The sequence below is a fragment of the Hemitrygon akajei genome, chromosome 3 (genome assembly GCF_048418815.1).
Source record: "Hemitrygon akajei chromosome 3, sHemAka1.3, whole genome shotgun sequence".
In the NCBI taxonomy this organism is placed as follows: Eukaryota; Metazoa; Chordata; class Chondrichthyes; order Myliobatiformes; family Dasyatidae; genus Hemitrygon; species Hemitrygon akajei.
This window is the reverse complement of record NC_133126.1, coordinates 35,336,865-35,355,422: the sequence shown is the minus strand read 5'-3', so window position 1 is coordinate 35,355,422 and position 18,558 is coordinate 35,336,865. Positions and strand designations below refer to the sequence as shown.

General features: G+C 39.3%; 1 protein-coding gene across 2 annotated transcripts in view; it reads left to right on the top strand.

Annotated features, from left to right (window-relative positions):
• Window positions 1-18,558, top strand: part of mnat1 (MNAT1 component of CDK activating kinase) — a 153,662-nt gene that overhangs the window by 53,539 nt on the left and 81,565 nt on the right. For both annotated transcript variants that reach the window (XM_073039540.1, XM_073039542.1), the window contains 3 exons: window positions 5,936-6,088; window positions 7,898-7,971; window positions 12,469-12,572. In XM_073039540.1, coding sequence (XP_072895641.1) covers window positions 5,936-6,088; window positions 7,898-7,971; window positions 12,469-12,572 — 331 coding nt within the window. The remainder of the gene's footprint in view (window positions 1-5,935; window positions 6,089-7,897; window positions 7,972-12,468; window positions 12,573-18,558) is intronic.

Here is an 18,558-nt window from a genome sequence, read left to right as displayed (position 1 = left end):
GTCACAACAGGTCCACAGTAGATGCCATTTCACTGGCTCTTCACTCAACACTAGGATATCTGAACCGCAAAGGTGCATACATCAGGATGCTCTTTATTGGCTACAGCTGCAGTTTGTTGTCATTTGTTTTTCGACCTGTTGGGTGTGGTCTTTCATTGATTAGAGTCATAGCATCTCTGGTTCCCATCCTCCTGCAATTCTAGTTTAAGCCAACTCCCACCCCTACCCACCCGCGGCAGCACCAGCAAACCTTCCTGCTAGGATATTAGTCCCCTTCCAGTTCAGGTGAAAACTGTCTCTTCTGTACTGGTCTGGTCCCACCTTCCCTGGAAGAGAGCCCAGTGAATGAAAAATCTGACGCCCTCCCTCCTACACCAACCCCTTACCCACGTGTGATCTTCCTATTTCTGGCCTCACTGGCACATGGTTTGGGTAGCAATCCTGAGATCACAATCCAGCAGATCCTGACCTTTAACTTAGCACCTAAATTCCTGAACTCACTTTGCAGAACCTCGTCACTATTCCTACCTATGTCATCGGTACCTACATGAACTATGACCTCTGGCTGTTCACTCTTCCACTGACGAATGCTGAGGACTTGATCCGAGTTGTCCTGGACCCTGCACCCAGGAGGCAACATACCATCCGGAAATCTCATTCTCATCCGCAGAACCTCCTTTCTGTTCCCCAACTAATGAATTCCCTATTGCCACAGCTTGCCTCTTCTCCCTTCTTTCCTCTGAGTCACAGAGCCAGAGACCTGACCACTTAGACTGTTCTCTGCTAAGTTATCACCCACAACAGTATCCAAAGTGATATACCTGTTGTTGAGGGGAGGGGATGTCCACAGGAATATTCTGAACTGGCTCTTGAATACCTTTCCCCTTCCTGACTGTCAGTGAGACTCCTGTGTCCTATACCTCGGGTGTAAATACCTCTCTATATGTCCTATCTATCACCAGCCCCCTGAGTGTTAGAAGCTGCAGCTGGATGCATTTCATGTAGGTATAGTCGTCAGGGAGACAGGAGGTCTCCCTGACTTCCCATGTCTTGCAAGAGGAGCATTCAGCTATCCTGCCTGCCATCTGTACTGTTCTAAGTGAGTATATATAAAGAAGGGAAAACTACAGGGAGAAAAAAAATCTACCTATGGCTTTTTGCTTTCTCTGACTGAAGCCTCTCCACGCTGAAGCCTCGAAGAGCTAAAGCCTCAAAATCCCCACTCTAACTCTGTCCATTCCAACAATGGCTGTTCCACTTACCCCTGCCTTAATTTAATTTGTTCTTGGGAGTCAATCCCAAATGCTAATTGGCATTTGCTCAGAACACCAAACTGCTGTGATTCGATGTCTTTTCCACTCAGTTGGCGAACCTGAGTGAGCTATGTCATCTCACGCTTCAGATCTCCGATTGGCAGCTGCTCAAAACATTGTGTTCCTTGGACCTGCAAGAAAACGAATCTCAGAGTTGGTGATGTTAACATGTATGTACTTTGTTAATACATTTACTTTGAACTTTGAAATGGGTTGTTCATTATAATGAGGCCATACTGTACCAGAAGGACTTCATTGGAGTTAGCATTTCCTTCTCTTCCTTTGCCAGTGGATTGTGCATTTCCTGAAACTGAATTTGAAGTTACTTAGAAAGATCGGGTCATTTCACTTTGTAATGACGTCCAGGATATTTTTCAAAGTCAGTGTAAAAGTTCTCCTTGCCTTATCCGAAATTCCAGGGCACTAATAAAGGCAACAAATTGGTTCTGTATCACAATGAGCTGAACGGAGAGGTAATTTGGTATTTGCTAATTCCATGGGGTAAATTATTCTTCATGGTAAAACTGAGTCCAGGAAGATGGTGTTTTTCTGGTTTACTCTCCAGAAGTCTAGCCACTATTGTATTGCCTATTTTCTTATGGCTTCTAAATTGGGATAAATTGTATTTGCAATCTAATCAAACAAAAATAGCTCTTTTTGAGGTTTACATTGTTTTTATATGCTACAACTTATCTCATTGTGAGTGTATAATGGTTATTAAAACTTAGATGGGCATGTTGATGAATCCAAAATAGATTAGAATTACAGCCCAATTATTTGCTCCTGTACGTTTGTCAGTGGGTTTTCACGTATGTAGGTTTAGGGCGATGGGTTTCTAAGTCTTTTATTTTGTCATAGATTTTTAGCTATTGAGTTATTCAATACCACCTCTTTAGCAAAGAGAGCACAGTAGCACCTATACTTCCTGAGGAGACTCGGGCAAGCAAGACCCCCCCCCCCCCCCCCAAACCCCCAAACCCATTCTCACCATATTCTACTGGAGCACCATTAAAAGTGTCCTGACCAGCTGCATCATCGTTTGGATTGGGAATTGCATTGTATTAGGTGGCTGGACCCTGCAACAGATAGTGAGGACATTATTGGAGTCTCACTGTCCCCTCCCTTCCCATTCAGGGCATGTGTCAGAAGCATTGAATATTGACTTCAGCATTGTCAAAGACCCCTTCCATCCTGCCCACAATCTCTGACCACTTGTCATTAGGCAGAAGGTATGGCAGTATAAGAACCAGAACTGTCAAGCTGGGTAACAGCTTCCCTGCCTCTTCGTGGGTTATGTGGAACAGTCTATGCTCCAAATCTATACTGGTACTGCTCCTCAACTTTTCCTTCGCTACATTGATGATTACATTGGTACTGCTTCCTGCACCCATGCTGAGCTCGTCAATTTCATTGACTTTGCCTCTAACTTTCACCCAGCCCTTAAATTCACTTGGTCCATCTCAGACAGTTCTCTCCCCTTTCTCGATCTCTTGGTCTCCATCTCTGGAGACAGACTGCCCACTGATATCTTCTATAAACCCACTGACTCTCATAACTACCTCTACTGTACCTCTTCCCACCCTGCCAAATGTAAAAATGCTATTCCCTATTTCCAGTTCCTCCATCTCCGCTGCATCTGCTCCCAGGATGAGGCTTTCCATTCCAGGACATCTCAAATGTCCTCTTTCTTTAATAGTCGTGGTTTCCCTTCTGCCATCATCAATGATGCCCTCACCCGCATCTCCTCCATTTCCCGCACTTCGGCCCTTACCCCATCCTCCCGTCACCACAACAGGGACTGTGTTCCCCTTGTCCTCACCTACCACCCCATCAGCCTCTGGATCCAGCATATTATCCTCTGCAACTTCCGCCACCTTCAACAGGACCCCACCACCAAGCACATCTTTCCCTCTCTACCCCTCTCCGCTTTTCGCAGGGATTGTTCCCTCCGCGACTGCCTGATCCACACGTCCCTCCCCACAGATCTCCAACCTGGCACTTATCCCTGCAAGCGTAAGTGCTACACCTGTCCCTACACCCCCTCTCTTACCACCATTCAGGGCCCCAAACAGTCCTTCCAGGTGAGGCAACACTTCACTTGTGAGTCTGTTGGGGTAACCTATTGCATCCGGTGTCCCGGTGCGGCCTCCTGTACATCGGTGAGATCCGACGCAGATTGGGGGAGCGCTTCGTCGAGCACCTACACTCCGTCCACCACAACAGACAGGATCTCCCGGTTGCCACTCACTTCTACTCTCCTTCACATTCCCATTTGGATATGTCCATATATGGCCTCCTCTACTGCCGTGATGAGGCCAAACTCAGATTGGAGTTTGGCCTCATGTACTGTCTGGGTTGTCTCCAGCCCCTTGGCATGAACAGTGAATTCTCCAACTTCCGGTAATTCCTTCCCTCTCCCTTCCCCCATCCTACTTTCACTCTGCTTCCTCTTCCAGCTGCCTATCACCTCCCTCATGATACTGCCTCCTTCTACTACACAGTGCTTCCCCCTTACATTCCTTCTTCACCTATCCTGCCTATCCCCTCCCTGCTTCCCCTCCCCCACCCCTTGATCTTTCCTCTGATTGGTTTTTCACCTGGCACCTTCCCCCCCTCCCCCACCTTCTTTATAGGGCCCCTGCCCCCTCCTTTTTCAGTCCTGATGAAGGGTCTCGGCCCGTAATGTTGACTGCTCGTTTCAACGGATGCTGCGTGACCTGCTGAGTTCCTCCAGCTTGTTTGTACGTGTTGATTTGACCAGAGCATCTGCAGTGTACTTTGTGTTTAGCTTCTTCCCTAGGCTGTCAGAATTTTTAACACCTTACTGCCACCCACCACACACATATGTATAATGTCTGAATGGCCTGCCTCCTTACCACCACCCCTCCAGTCAATTCATGGACACGTTCTCATCCTGGACTGGTTATTTTTCATCTTTTATTGCTGCTGTTTCACTGATTTATACTACTGTTTGTTTTATTATAAGAATGCCAGTCTGTCTTACATAAACTTGCTCCTCATACTTTCTGTCAGTCTTCAGGCCGTGCCACTCAAGGACTGAATGTGCTGGATCATAACTATATGTGCTATGTGTGGCTATGTGTACTGCGTTTTGCCCCATGGCCCCAGAGGAATGATGTTTTGTTTAGCTGTATACATCATATAGTTGAATGACAAAACTTGAACTTGAAAATCTAGTTACATACCATGAGAAATACATTGCATATATAAACATAAGACTTCCCTTTTCCACCAACTATTTTCATGAGCCACATATATTATGCTGTATCCTTTGCTATGGCATTATTGTTTGTGATGCAAAAAAATAGTAACTTCAGCTGATGGTAAAGGAACTACCAAATTTGCTTCTGTCAACAGAGTCTTCAGCTCAGCATTACTACAATAGCCTACAAAACTTGGAGGCAAACTGTTGTGTATTTAATATCTAAGTAATATTTGAGCAATCTTGTAAATATATATATATAGATTGATTAAGCTTTGTTTGTTTAAATAATTCATTACAGTTTATATGCATAAATACATGAATTTCACACATCATCACGCTGCACGATACATTCGCGCCTCGCTTAAAGTAAACACGAAGCTATACACACATTTCAGACTCCTGTGTCTTCTTTTAAATCAGTTTAATGTTTTAAAGTTACAAAACATAACACAAACCATTACCTGTTGTAAAAGCTGTTGTTCATTTTTAAGTATCTGTAATGGATGGAAGGAAAGAGTTCAAAGATGAAACTGATAATATAAAAAAATTAAATAATACAAACATGTTAATTAAGAACATTAAAGTGAACCAAAATAATTTAAAGTAAATTATTGTTTCCTACTGCCTCCTACAATTTTTCTAACAAAATTTTATTGACATTGTTGTGTTTTGGGATCCTGTACCATGTCACATTTGGCACAGGATCTGAGAGACAATTTCCCTAGTGTAGTGCTAGGGAATCCCATGAAGACTGGGTAAACTAATGAATTAATCCTTCAAAATCTGTTAATAAATCTCAGAATTCCATGTTTCTCATTTCACTTGGGGACATTAGTTTCAACAGCTGATCATCAAGAGTTCCATTTGGGAGTGCTGGCAATAGATGAGGCATTCTGGTGCACTGTATCATGGTCACAAATAATTCTTCCTCATTTGAAATAAACATACTTAAGCAGGTGTTAATTCCATAGATTTGAAATAATTTAAATTTTTTAATGCTATGTTTCAAATGCCTTGCATGACAAAGAGTGACCAGATATATACTGATACTGATAATGTAGACAGTGTTTTAAAAAGATCTGTTCTGTAATTTTTTGGAAAAAATAAATAGTTTTCTGTCCTCTTTGTGATTACAGGATTGTAAGGAATACCAAAATTTTTATCATTGTTGAAGTGACTGTGTTATGCTCTTTTTACTACCATTGCTGAAATACTTTTCTCAATACCATGACTCATTAAATATTCCAATACATGAGGAGCGTATTTGTACCTGTGGGAATGCTGTATTTTTGAACTTGCAAATTAATTCGACAAATACATTATGGTGTTGAGAATGATATAGTCATTCACAATTTATAAAAGAAATTAATCTGAAATAAGTCTACCTTTTTAACAGATGCGAGAGCTGTGTAGAACTGTTATTTATCAGAGGTTCTGGAAACTGTCAGGAATGTGGTACAGCGCTACGAAAGAACAATTTCAGAGTGCAACTCTTTGAAGATCCAACAGTCGATAAGGAGGTAGAGATTCGAAAGAAAGTATTGAAAATGTAAGGGAATATTACTTCTGTTTTTCAGTAGTATTCGTGAGGATGGTTAGCATGAGTTGATAGAATATAAGGTATAGTAACAAGCTATTTAATGTTAAAAATAGAAAATGAAAATAATCAGTTCTGAATTATTCTGACTTTTCAGTCGGTGACTGAAACATTAATTTTTTTTCCTTACATCTGCTGCCTGACTTACTGAGAGTTTCTAATTTTTTTTTATATTTCAGATTTCCACCGCTTTTAGTTTTTTTTTAAATCAGGCAACTTGATCTAACTAGACAATGGCAGTGTTGAAACTTTACCTGAGCCTCTTTGTACGATGCCAATATGTTACCTTCTGCTGTAAATACCAAATATATCTTCCATATATTTGCATAACTGAAAATATTTCTTGAATATTTTTGTGCCAACTCCCAACAACTTCAATAAGCAGTAATTATTATTTTTTCAATACTTCAAATAAAGAAATTCCTCAAAATTTAATTGATCTGCTATTTGTTCTGGTCTGTTATTTGTTATGGACACATCTACAAATGGAACAATTTTTTGCATTTACTCTTTGAAACACATTTGTAATTTGAACAAATTCCTTAATTACTTTCCACCTAACATGTTCTCACCCACTCACTGTACTTTAAACCAACTTTATATTCCCTTTTGTATTTAAAATCATACCAAGGTTTCCATATTCCCATGTTTCCTTTCTGCAGAATAACCAGTTCATGCCAGATTACCTCCTATACGTGCTCTGACATTATTGACCAGTCTCTGGTATGGAACCTGATTGAAAGCATTCAGAAAATCTAAATATACTGCAACCACTGTTTCCCTTTAATCTATTTTACTAATCACAACCTCAAAGGACACCAACAGACTAGTCAGACATGAATCTAGTTTATAGGTGTAAGTATAGAAATTGAAATAGAAAATAGCTGATTTCTCACACAAAATGATCATGGCTGATCATAAATGTCAGTAACATGTCCCCACTTCCTCCCTTTACCCATTCTTCTGGAAATTTAACTTTCTCCTTAAAAATATTTGGTAGGTTCTAGAATACATGGAGGTTTCCGATGTCCTTTGTGAAGTTCCTTTATCAAAGAAATATACACCATTGACAATTTTAACGATAACTACTTTTTACACTGCCCACCATTTTCTCAGTACTTCCTCTTTTGCTGTGATTTTTGATTTTCCTTGTTAACAATAGGTGCAAAGTATTCATTTATCACTTCAGTATCTACACAAGATCATCATTTTGATTGCTAATCAACCAGGAAGTAAGTGTTGACTACCTCATCTTTTAGCAGAGATGTTGGTATGTTTGCTACCACTGAGGTTAAACCAACTAATCTGTAAATCTGAATTGATTGTTTCTCCCTTTCTGTAGCTAAGATTTTTATTTGTGAGTCAATATTAGCTCAGTCTTTTGTCCATTAGAGCCTATTTTGTTCTATAGAAAGTCAACCTGTCAAATATGCCAAATGTCCTGTATTACTATGGGTTTCAAGGCATGATCTATGAGTGCACCAAATTTCAGTGGAAATAGGAATTATTAAGGGTAATTATTTATTAAAGGCATTCATTCACCAAAGAACTGCGCAGGGCAAATTTTAAGACCACCATGGCTTTTGGAACTGGATGTCTATACAGCTAAAGTTATCAGAATGAACCAACGGTAACTTGCTGAAATTTTTTAAAGTTCAATTTTTAATTTGAATATTGTGTAATTGTTCCTATATTATTTAGATATATGATATTTAATTTTAAGTTTGCTCATTCTCTCTTTTTCTCCATTTTGATATGAAGATACAACAAAAGAGAAGAAGACTTCCAGACTCTTAAGGAATACAATGACTTTCTTGAAGAGATTGAAGACATTGGTAAGTTTAAATGAATAGACTCCCTCTTTTTAAATTATCTACAAAATGTGGATAATCTGCCAGTGTCAACATTTATTGCTCATCCTGATTTGCCCAGTAAAAAGAGTCAGTCACATAGATAAATATATTCAAACCACCTTCTTCTTTGTACTTTATTCCATAAACATTTCAATCAAAGTATGACTGTAGGAACATTTTTGCATTATTTGAAAGAAACTTGACTTTCCAGTTTTGGATACTTTTTTCAGTGTAAGTAGAATCTGGGGTTGTTGATGGCAATGTGTGATTATGGATAGTGTAAATGTAGAAGAATAGTGTAGGATTGATGCAAATTACTGGTTGGCCTGGATTTGATGGGCCAAAGGACTTGTTTCCAGCCTGTATGATTCTTATTCAATGGGAATATATTATATGTTGGCAGTGGATGAAACTGAAAAATACTTCACTGTTAGTAGTTTTCAATTATGAAATAAAGAAAGCATGAACAGTTTCTTGTAAAAGACCGGGGTACAGATGTTGTAAATTTTGTTCATCAGTTTACTAACTGTAATCTGGAAAATGGGTTGTTTGCCCTGGAGTAGTTATATTTGTACTATGTCATTATCCTATTAAATGAGTAGCATTTAGAATAAAATTGTATTATATTCTAGTAGATGGTCAAGCAGTTTATAAAAGAACTAAATGAAATGTCCTTTTTGTCTTCATCATTACACCACATTATTATTTGTTATTCTTGAAGCTGTTTTATGTACTGGAACATTGAACATTTTTCTTGGTAAAATAGTGTGCTGTCTCATGGATGTTCAACATTTTGATAGATTTTTCCATTCTCTCTTGTTACCCTCTTCTTCTTACCTGCCCATCCTCTCCCTCTGGTTCTCCTTTTCCTTCCCTTTCTTTTATAGTCCATTGTCTTCTCTGATTAGATTAAGAACATAAGAACTTAAGAAATAGGAGCTAGAGTAGGCCATCTGGCCTGTCGAGGCAGCTCTGCCATTCAATAAGATCATGGCTGACCTGGCCATGGATTCATCTCCACCTACCTGCATTTTCCTTATAACACTTAATTCCCCTACTATGCAAAAAAAAACCTTGTCCTTCAGCCTTTTATCTCTTCTATCTATTCCTCTCCCAGATTTTACTTCTTACACCTTCTGCTCAACTGGTCTCACCTATCATCTGCCAACTTGAACTCTTTCTCCCCCCTTACCTTATTTTTCTGGCTTCTGCTCCCTTGCTTTTCAGTCCTGATGAAAGGTCTTGGCCTGAAATGTCATTATTCCTCTCCATAGATGTTACATACTGTGCCTTGAAAAAGTATTCATCCCCCACAACTATTTTAACATTTTACTGTCTCATTTTCAAAATTTAAAATGTATTGAAGTAGCATTTTGATCTAATTTACAAAACATTGTGGCTCATGTCAAATCAACAGAAAAATCCCAAAACCTGTCAATTTACTAAAAATTAAAAACCAAAATTTTGAGGCAGAAAAAGTATTCTTCTACTTTCTAATTATCACACTAACTTTCCTCAGTGGCAATATATTACCTAACTAACACACCCAATTTACTTTTGTTGAAATTTGGAAAATCATCTGTTTTCAATTAATTCATAAGAATACTGCAAATATCCTCTCTCCTGAAGTCTGACAATATTGTAGATTTTCAACAGACCAAAATGAAGATAAAAGGGCTGTCAAGCTAAGTCAAGGAAATGATAATAGAGAAGCACAAATCTGGGGAAAGATACAAGACCATCTGAAGGACACTGAACATAGTTTGGAGCTCAGTGCAGTCTATTGAGAGAAAGTAGAAAAAATATGAATCAACAGCCACACTGCAGAGGTCAGGTCACCACTCTAAACTTAGTCGCTGGAGGAGAATAGCACTGTGAGAAGCTACTGTGACACTAGCAGTCACTCTGAGTGAGCTGCAGAAATCAGTGGCTGCAACTGGAGATGAAGTTCATGGCTCCACAATCTCTAAGGCCTTGCGCAAAAAGGGTATTTATGGAAGAGTGGCATGGAAGAAGCCCAAGGCTGAAAAAAAACATATCTTTGCCTGTAAAGACTTTGCAAACATCACTCAGAAGATACTGTAAAGAAGTGAAAGAAAATCTTGTGGTTGAATGAGATGAAGTGGAACTTTTTGGCCTCAACAGTATGCGGTTTGTGTGGCGTAAGTCTAATGCTACTAATCAGCCAGGTTAACACTGTCACTATTGTAAAGTGTAGTGGAGGTAGCACCATGCTATGGGGTTGGATTTTAGCAGCAGGGATTGGAAATCTGGTCAGGATTGATGGGAAGATGCTGCTAAATAGAGAAATCGTGGATAAAAACTTGCTTGCCTCTGCCAAAAAGCTTAAACTGGGGTGGAAGTTACCTTTCAGCAGGCCAACAACCCAAAACACGCTGCCAGAGCAACCATGGAGTGGGATCAGATAAAGAAAATTGATGTCCTTGAGTGGCCCACTCAGAGTCCTGACCTTAACCTTATCAACATCTCTGGCAAGATTGCTGTTCACCGCCACTCTCCAACTAACCTGGCACAGTTTGAGCAATTTTTGAAGGAGGAATAGACAAGTCTTGTTCCATCACATTTGCTGATAGAGACAGATCCAGAAAGGCTGTAAAAGCTGCGAGAGGTGGCTCAACAAAATACTGAGCAAAGGGGGATGAATACTTTTGAACTACTGACATTTCAGTTTTTGAATTTCATGCTTTACAATTTTCCCTGTTTTTTTTTGCGGGGGGCTCTACTGTGAAAAATGGAGCATATTATTCACAAATAAAAATTCTCAGTTAAGTTGTTCAAAATTCCTGGTTGTGGTACTCATTTATGTGAACAAGAGGTTGAGGGCTGAATATTTTCTCAAGGCACTGTAACCTGCTGAGTTCCTCCAGCATTTTGTGTGTGTTGATAGTTTACATTGTTTTGTCTATTAAGCTCGCAGCAGTTTAATTAAATTCAATGTGAATTGTAGTGGGGATGTACAGAAATAGTCAAAGTGAATAGGCATAGACACAGTATGTAGACTAGTATGGACAATAATGAGGAAAATTATTCAAGGAAGATTCAAAGAAAAGTATTTTTATTGAAATTTTGTGAGGTTGAAAGATGTTGCTTTTTGGAAAAAAATGTTTGTTCACACAAATCATTGTAAGTTAATGTGCGGGAAAGCAAGTGTTATGGTAGGCAGATGATATAATGGGATTTATTGCTTGAGAATGTGAGCATAAAAGTAGAAATGTCTTGCTCTTGCTTTGTAGGTTGTTGTGAAACTGAACCTTGAATATTGTGTATAGGTCTTGACTCCCTGCCATTTGAATGATGTTTTTGCAGCTGAAAAAATACATTGAAGGTTCATCTAATTAGTACTTGGGATAAGGGATCCTCTTATGAGGAGAGATGAAGTAGCTTGGGCCTATACCTAAAATTTGGAAGAATGAGGGCTGACCTCATTGAAACACACAAAGTTCCTATGGGGCATGACAAGGTGACTGGTGTGTCTTGAACTTGTGGTGACAATCTCAAAATCAGTTGTCGACCAGAAATGAGAAGAACTTTCTTCACCCAGATGATAAATCTTTCGGGTGAATTTATGGACTTCACTGTTCAAGTGGCAATGTGGAAGCACCTTACTGAACATATCAAAAACATTTTAGAAAAGGGAGTTGAAGGTCATGTGATTAGTGCAAGAAAATGATTTTGAGGTTATCTTGCATTACCTTTTGGCTTACCTCTCTGATGTGCCTAGATGCAAACAGCACTCTGAGGTCCTGAGATGCCATGTGAAGCATGTAAAGTATTTAAAAATTTAGAGTAGATAAAAGTCACTCATTTGCTTAGGCAATTGACCTATTGTTGCAAGCTTAAATGCCTCTATGGCAGCTGAGGAAATTAAATTCAGGTAATCAAATAAATCTTGAAAGTAGCACAGAACTACCCCTCTCCATTAAAATGCACCTGATTCATATGAGAGGTGAATGAGGTGGAGGTAGCTAAGAGGGAAAGGGTTTTATGAGGCTGATACTAGAGGAAGGGTGGCAGGGTTATGGAGTCTGAGGGAAGCGGGAATAAGCAGGGAGGGAATCAGGCTGGGGTCCAGTGCTGAGGAAGAGTGTTTGGCGGTGTTGTGTGCGGGTCTGTGTGTGGGAGGGGGGTGGAGGGAGTGTTTTTTCCTTATTTTATGCATGCTAGGTCCATGGAATAGGGTCTGGTCTTGTACTTCTTTGCTTTTGGACCAAAACCTCCTATTAGTGTCATGTCTGGATGATAGCTGGTGTACATTGGCCATCACAGGACATGGGTATGTTACACTCCTTAGAAGTGGAGTAGAAAAGGGTCATTTCAAGAGGTGATTGCAATCTATTCTGGTTAATTCACTAATTAATTTTGAAAAGCATTAACAGGAAATTTGATTTAGCAACTTCTGTGTAAGTAGTAGATATGGGATTTTTGCAATTGTTCATTGAAACTTTAATTTTTTTGCAGTGAATAACCTGACCAACAATATGGATGTGGAAAACACCAAAAGAAAAATGGAGCAATATCAGAAGGATAATAAGGACATTATTTACAGAAACAAGTTAAAACTGGTCAGTTGGTTTGCTTCAGATTATTATCTGAGTGAGGGAATCATAAATATACATGCAGTCTTTTAATTAAATTTCTTGGTGCTTTAATATTCTCATGTTCTGTTTCTTCTTCTTACTTTTTTAGCTGTCTTTTATTTTTTTTCAATCTTCTAGTCTACCACTGATATTTAGAAAATTAAATGACTTCCCTTTCAATGCCATTCTTAACTCCTTTGGTTAGCCACAGACAGACCAGAATCTTTATTTCTCTACAGAAAGTGTTTTTTCTTCAGAATTATTTAATCTTTCTGATTCACTCTTTCACTAAGGCTGCATTAGCCTTGTTGTCAGAAGATTGGAACCATATTGGTTTTCTTCCTTGAGACTAATATTATATACAGTACTCTAGAATAAGAATAAAGTAATACAGGTTGAGTACCACTTATCTAAAATTCCAAAATCGAAAACCTCCGGTCCAAAATATTTTTGAGCACGGACATGACATCACAAATGGGAAGTTCCACAAGGCACTGGGAAGGTTTACAGGTGATGCACATGTCTCTGCATAACACAGACAGTTCTGAGAAGTGATCTCACATACCCTGAGTGGGGTCCTGTTGGTTCCAGTTTGTTTTCAGTAGTCATCATAGCCTGACTTTTATGCAATTCTCATGGTGTTTTGCATTGTTCGCTGCTCTGTGCTATGGAGATATTGTTGAAAAAGTCAAAAAGGCCTGCTTGTACCCTTATGGGTAATGATGAAAAGAAAAAGAGGACACACTTATGTTTATCTTTAGAACAGAAAGTCAAGTTGTTGGAAAAAGTTGACAGTGGTGTAAGTGTAAAGCATTTTATAGAGGAGTATAATGTTGGGACAAGCATCACCTAAGATCTGAGGAAACAGAGTGACAAACTTTTAAGTTCTATGCTGAAAGTAACGTACAGAAGTTAATGAAAAATAGAAAAACTGCACAAAGTGAAAAATGAAGATCTCAGTCGTGTAATGAAAGAGTGGATTCGTCAGCATCGGAGTGAACATATGCTGCTTAACAGTATGTTGATCGTGAAACAAGCAAAGATCTATCACAACTAACTGAATATTGAAAATAATTGTGAATATTCAGCAGGCTTGTTGTAGAAACTTAATAAAAAGCACAGCATAAAATTGTAAAGATTTGTGGTGATCAAGCATCTGCTGATCAGGAAGCAGCAGAAAAAAATCATTGTTGAGTTTGCCAAGATTTTCACTGATTCCAGAATGAGTCTACAGTGTTGATGAAGTGTACATTGTTCTGAAGTTATTGCCCCAGGAAGCTACTGTTTATAGCTGATGAGAAAACTCCCTCAGGAATTAAGAATGCCAAGGACAGAATAACTTTGTTGAGATGTGCTAATGGTGTAGGCATGCATAAGTGTGACTTGCTGTGGTAGGCAGAAGCTTGTGTCCTCACTGTTTTAAAGGAGTGAATACCTTACCAATCCATTTATTATGCTGACAAAAGGGCATGATCACAAAGGACATCTTCTGATTGGTTTCACAAACATTTTGTTTCAGTGGCTCATGCCCACTACAGGGAAGCTGGACTGGATGACATCTGCAAGATTTTGTTATTCCTTGACAACTGTTCTACTCTTCCTTTAGCTGAATTTCTCATCAAAACTAGTGTTTGTCATGTACTTTCCCCCAAATGTGACTGTATTAATTAAGCCATGTGACCAAGGTATCCTTTGATCAATGAAGATTAAATACAAAAGCCATTTCTTGAATAGCATGCTCACAGCAGTGACCAGGGGCATGAGTGTAGAAGTTTTCCAAAAGGATATTAGCCTATGCCAACGTGTGGAACACTAACTAAAGACACACTTATGCATGCCTGGCACGACGTCTGGACTATGACTATGTTCAGCAATGGTGATGAACAAAGTAATGAGTTTGAAGGATTACGTGTGTCAAGTGAAAGAAGTGCGATATCAGAACTCCTTCATTACGTAAAAGGGATACCTTCAGAGTCTGTCAATGAGCCGGAGGAATTGGATATCAAAGAAGTACTTAACCAATAATGAGGCACCAGTTGTTCATTCATAACAAAACAAGAGATCAAGTCAGTTTATAAAATAGAAAAAAGATTGCTGTGACAAAAACCCTTGTTAATGAGGTGGACAACACTGGAAGAAGCATTTGGAAAAGTCATCCAGCACAGTGCCTCCTCATCCTGAGAGAATCCACCTCCAGGTCCTTCAACCACGATGATGTACCCTGTCCCTCAGACCCGATGTAGTTGTGTTTGGTGCTGCAGTTTCTGCTTTTGTAAGCAAAGATCATCACCTTTTTTGGTAATTGCAAACCATCTTTGCATAAAATCTGAATTTCATCTCCACCTGAAATCTTCTGTTTTTGAGTGTAACATGGTCAGTGCCATTATTGATTTATAAATAAAGTGACTTTTGTCACAGTTTTCATTACATTTATTTGTAAATAAATTCAATCTTTTGTTTTTATATCTTACATAAAGCCTAAAAAAAGTGAAATACAAATACAGTGTTTTAATCAAAACACGGCATCATAGGTAGAGACTGAAAGCCTGCCATTGTTTGTTGTGGTTCAACCGCTGATTCAGGTTTTCTCCCAATGCAGCTGTGCTGCTTTTGTTACCCTGCACACATTTTATTTTCATTATATTAATGGTATGTAATAATTTTTATTTTACTGTTAAGCACATTTGAGCAAATGCAAGACATAGACTGCTTACCAGTAGCACATAAGTTCTGAGTCAGAAATGATGGTGATCCCAAGCTATCTCATTATATATTCCAAAAATCTGTAAGTCTTCCAGCCCCAAGGATTTTGGATAAGCGATATTCAACCTATATTTAAGCTCTTGGTTTGTGGTTGTTTCTGGGTTTAGCCTGTTGAAGTTTTAGGAGGTAATGATCAATGTTAATTTTCTTAAAAATACAACCTTTTATTAAACAGCATGAGTCAGTATATAATACAAAACAAGATCCATTTACAATTCCATTTAATATGCCATATTTCCTATATGGTTAGACACTACCGCATATACTATGGCATGTTACTTTACGTTATCCTGTCTGCATCCTCACATTTTTAACAAATATTAAAATTTTCTATTTGGTGGTGTAGGTCTCAGCATTTCACATATGTCCATATCCTATTTGGAATCCATTATTTAAATTACCCTTTGTTTTCAGTTATAAAAGCAAATTGTTACAACTTTAACTAATTCTCTTTCACTCCATTGGATCTATTTTGTTTGTTCATTATTTGCTGGGAATTTTATTGGGAACCTTTTGGAAATCAAAATAATGTTTTTTCCATTATGCTATTCTTTTCCTCCTGAAAGTGCACTTTCAGCCATGTATTTTAAATGTCATTAATTTTTCAAGGAGTAAAGTTTGTGTAACTGCTGTAGTTTCCAGGATTTGAATTTAGTCTGTTATATTAATGAGAGTTCCTCATGTACTGTACTTTTATTTTTTCCAATGTCTTTGTATACCTCGGTTTCCAATATGCATTTGAAATTATCACTCTAATCTGGGTTGATACAGAAGATGCACCCGAGTGTAGAAGTAAATTTGGCCCCTTTTTTTTAATATTGGCCTTGAGTTATTTTAAAATAGCTGAACATAGAGAGGAATACAAGATGAAGAAAGATAAGAGTAAGATGGTTGAAGATTATTGAATTATGGAAGTAGGACTTTAGTATATAAAACTTAGATAGAAGGCAGTGTGCAAGAAGGTTGATATAAGATATTGGAGAAAGTAGAAAAGCTGTGGAGGATCTGAAGTTAAAATTGTAATAATGGGAACAAGACAGTAAAAGGATGGGATTTAGCGGGGATGAAAAGGAATAGGATATGTTTCATATATCTGGATGGTTAAGTATTTGTAAAGTTAAGCTTCAGAGCCATAATGAGTTCCATAGGTAATCATAAGTGAGGGTTAGTATTTCAGCACTCACACCTACTGAGTAGTGGATGGTTATTGCACTACTCTCATAAAATTTCATGGATGATTTTGGCATTAGTGATTTGAGCATTTTAGATGGAATGGGAATAGGCTTGAAGAGATTTGTCTTGAAGGAAATGGCTCAGTTCAAAGTAAATGTATCATCAAAGTACGTATGTCACCATATACAACCCTGAGATTCATTTTCTACTCAGGCATACTCAAAAATCCAATAACCACAGTAGAATCAATGAAAAACTGGGCAAATGGGGAGGACATCCAGTGAGCAAAAGACAACAAATTGCGCAAATACAAAAAGAAAGAAAGAAAAAGAATAATAAATAAATAAGTAATAAATATGGAGAGCATGAGATGAAGAATCTTTGAGCAACTGTTTTGTGGCAACAGTTCAGTGATTGGGCGAGTGAAGTTATCTGCTCTGGTTTAAGAGCCTGATGATTGAGGTGTAATAACTAACAAGAGAAAATCTGCAGATGCTGGAAATCCAAACAACACACGCAAAATGCTTTAGGAACTCAGCAAATCAGACAGTATCTATGGACATCAATGGAAAAGAGTAAAGTCCATGTTTTGGGCTGAGACCCTTCGGCAGAATTGGGAAAAAAAAGATAGGGAGTTGGAGTTAAAAGGTGGGGGGGTGGGGAGGGAGAAACACAAGGTGATAGGTGAAGTGTGAATTAAAGAGCTGGGAAGTTGATTGGTGAAAGAGGTACAGGGCTGGAGAAGGGGGAACCTAATTAGAGAGGACAGAGGGCCATGGAAGAAAGAAAAGGGGGAGGAGCAGCAGAGGGAGGCAATAGGTAGGTAAGAAGATAAGGTGAGAGAGGGAAAAGGGGTTGGGGAATGGTGGGGGTGGGGGGGGTTATTACCGGAAGTTCGAGAAATCAATATTCATGTCATCAGGTTGGAGGTTATCCAGACATACCAGAATGAGAATGGGAAGTGGAATTAAAATGGGTGGCTACTGGGGGATCCTGCTTTTTCTGGTGGATGAAGCATAGGTGCTTGGTGAAGTGGTCTCCCAATCTACGTCGGGCTCACCGATATACAGGAGGCCACACCAGGAGCTCAGGACACGGTATATGACCCCAACAGACTCACAGGTAAAGTGTTGCCTCACCTCAAAGGACTGTTTGGGATCCTGAATGGTAGTGAGAGGGGAGGTGTAGGGGCAGGTGTAGCACTTGTTCTGCTTGCAGGGGTAAGTGTTGGAGGGCTGTCAATGGGGAGAGACGATGGACAAGGAGGTCGCATAGGGAGTGATCCCTGCGGACAGCAAAAGTTGGGGAGGAAAAGATTTGCTCGGTGGAGATGACGGAAATTACGAAAAATTATGTGCTGGACTTGGAGGCTGAGGACGAGGAACCCTATCCCAGGCAGGGTGGCAGGAGGATGGGGTGAGAGCAGATGTGCATGAAATGGAGGAAATGCACTTGAGGGCAGCATTGATGGTACAGCGAGGGAAGCCCCTTTATTTGAAGAAGGAAGTCATCTTTGTTCCGGAATGAAAAGCCTCATCCTCAGAGCAGATGTGGCAGAGACGGAGGATTTGAGCGAAGGGGTTGGTGTTTTACAAGTACGGGGTGGGAAGATGTTTAGTCCTGGTAGCTGTGAAAGTCTGTGGGTTTATAGTAGACATCAGTGATAAGCTGTCTCCTGAGATAGAGACAGAAAGGAGTCAGAAATGGACCAGATAAGTTTGAGGGCAGAGTAGAAGTTGGAGGCAAGGTTGATGAAGTCAACGAGATCAGCATGGGGCAGGAAGTAGCTCCAATGCAGTCATCGATGTAGTGTAGGAAAAGTTGGGGAGTGATATTGCTGTAGGCTTGGAACATGGACTGTTCCATGTAGCAGACAAAAGGCAGACACAGCTGGGACCCATGCGAGTGCCAGTAAAAGATGGATCACCTAGGAGCCACCCATTTTAATTCCACTTCCCATTCCCATTCCAACGTATCAATCCATGGCCTCTTCTATTGTCGTAATGAGGCCACAATCAGTTTGGAGGAACAACAT